The 1,264-nt window shown below is 69.1% G+C and overlaps 1 protein-coding gene across 8 annotated transcripts in view; it reads right to left on the bottom strand.

Moving 5' to 3' along the window:
• Window positions 1–1,264, bottom strand: part of ADAMTSL5 (ADAMTS like 5) — a 9,932-nt gene that overhangs the window by 4,261 nt on the left and 4,407 nt on the right. For all 8 annotated transcript variants that reach the window (XM_046685974.1, XM_046685972.1, XM_046685975.1 and 5 more), the window contains 3 exons: window positions 970–1,081; window positions 553–639; window positions 270–433 (listed from right to left, as the gene is read on the bottom strand). In XM_046685974.1, the coding sequence (XP_046541930.1) occupies window positions 270–433; window positions 553–639; window positions 970–1,081 (363 nt within the window). The remainder of the gene's footprint in view (window positions 1–269; window positions 434–552; window positions 640–969; window positions 1,082–1,264) is intronic.

The following is a 1,264-nucleotide window of genomic DNA, read 5'->3' as shown; positions in this document are numbered from 1 at the left end:
CCCTCTGACCCTCTGCCCCCAGCCTCCTCCCTCTGACCCTCTGCCCCCAGCCTCCCCACTCTGACTCTCTGTCCCCAGCCTCCCTCCTCTGACTCTGTCCCCAGCCTCCTCCATCAGACCATCTGTCCCCAGCCCCCCCCAACTCTCTTTCCCCAGCCTCCCCCCTCTGACCTTCTGTCCCCAGCCTCCCTCCTCTGACCCCTGCCTCCCCCCAGATCCTTTAAACCGCCCCCTTCTGCGCCCAGGCGCCCCTCAGAGGCCGCCCGCACCTGCAGGAGGAGGTCTTGGGAGGTGGGCCCTGCCGCGTGAAGCGTCTCCTCCGGCCCTGCAGCCCGGGTGTAGACCACGCGGGTGCCCGCCGCCTCGTAGGTCCCGGGCGGGCTGACCGCCCAGTTCCCGTTGAGCACGTAGCGCCCGTCGCCCCCCATCAGCGCTGCAAGGGAAAGGTCAGCCGGGCTCCCAGGGACGGCCGCCAGCCCCCCAACGCCCCAACCCTGGAGTCCCCGGGCCTCAGTCTCCCTGTGGTGCCTCCCCCCTCGGACCCTGTGATACCCAGGTGGTTGCGGCTCCGGTGGGCAGCGCGGATGTGCCTGGCGCCCTCGGGGATCACCGTCACGTTCCAGTACCCGGCGAAGGTACCTGGGCGGGAGGACAGGACGGTATTGGGGTGCGGGTGGGGTGTCTTTGAGGGACGACTTGAGGATTAAAAGAGCTACTGTGGGTCCTGGCACACCGAAAACGCTCCACCAGCGTTTGGGGTTATTATTATCGCTTAAGTGCAGCAGCGAAAGGGTTAAAACCCCATCTGCTCTGGGGAGGGCGGGACAATCTTGCAATGGCCAATCAGAATGAGGAGCGAGAGGGGGCCGGGCCGCACACTGCCCAATCAGAACGGGCCTTGGCTTCCGGGTCCGCGGCTGGTTAAAGGGCTCGCGCTGGGCGAGCGGGGAGGACGGGGCGGGCGGTCACCGGCGTCGCGGAACACGCGCTGCACGAAGAGGCACGAGTCGTTGGCGCCGCCGCAGCGGCCGCAGTGGTCCTCGCGGGCGTCCGAGCCCAGCAAACCGTCACAGCCGGCGCTCTAGAGGGTGGGGGGACACGCGCACGTCAAAGGCAGTCCCTATCCGGCGCCGCCCTGGGGGCGGGGCCTCCGGTAAGGGGCGGGGCTCCGGGCACTGGGGGCGGGGCCTAGAGTACAGGAAATTAGGCCTGAGGGCGGGGCCCAGGGTGAGGGGCGGGGCTCCAGCCACTAGGGGCGGGGCCT

The sequence above is a fragment of the Equus quagga genome, chromosome 14 (genome assembly GCF_021613505.1).
Source record: "Equus quagga isolate Etosha38 chromosome 14, UCLA_HA_Equagga_1.0, whole genome shotgun sequence".
Lineage (NCBI taxonomy): Eukaryota > Metazoa > Chordata > Mammalia > Perissodactyla > Equidae > Equus > Equus quagga.
This window is presented reverse-complemented; position numbering and strand designations above follow the sequence as displayed.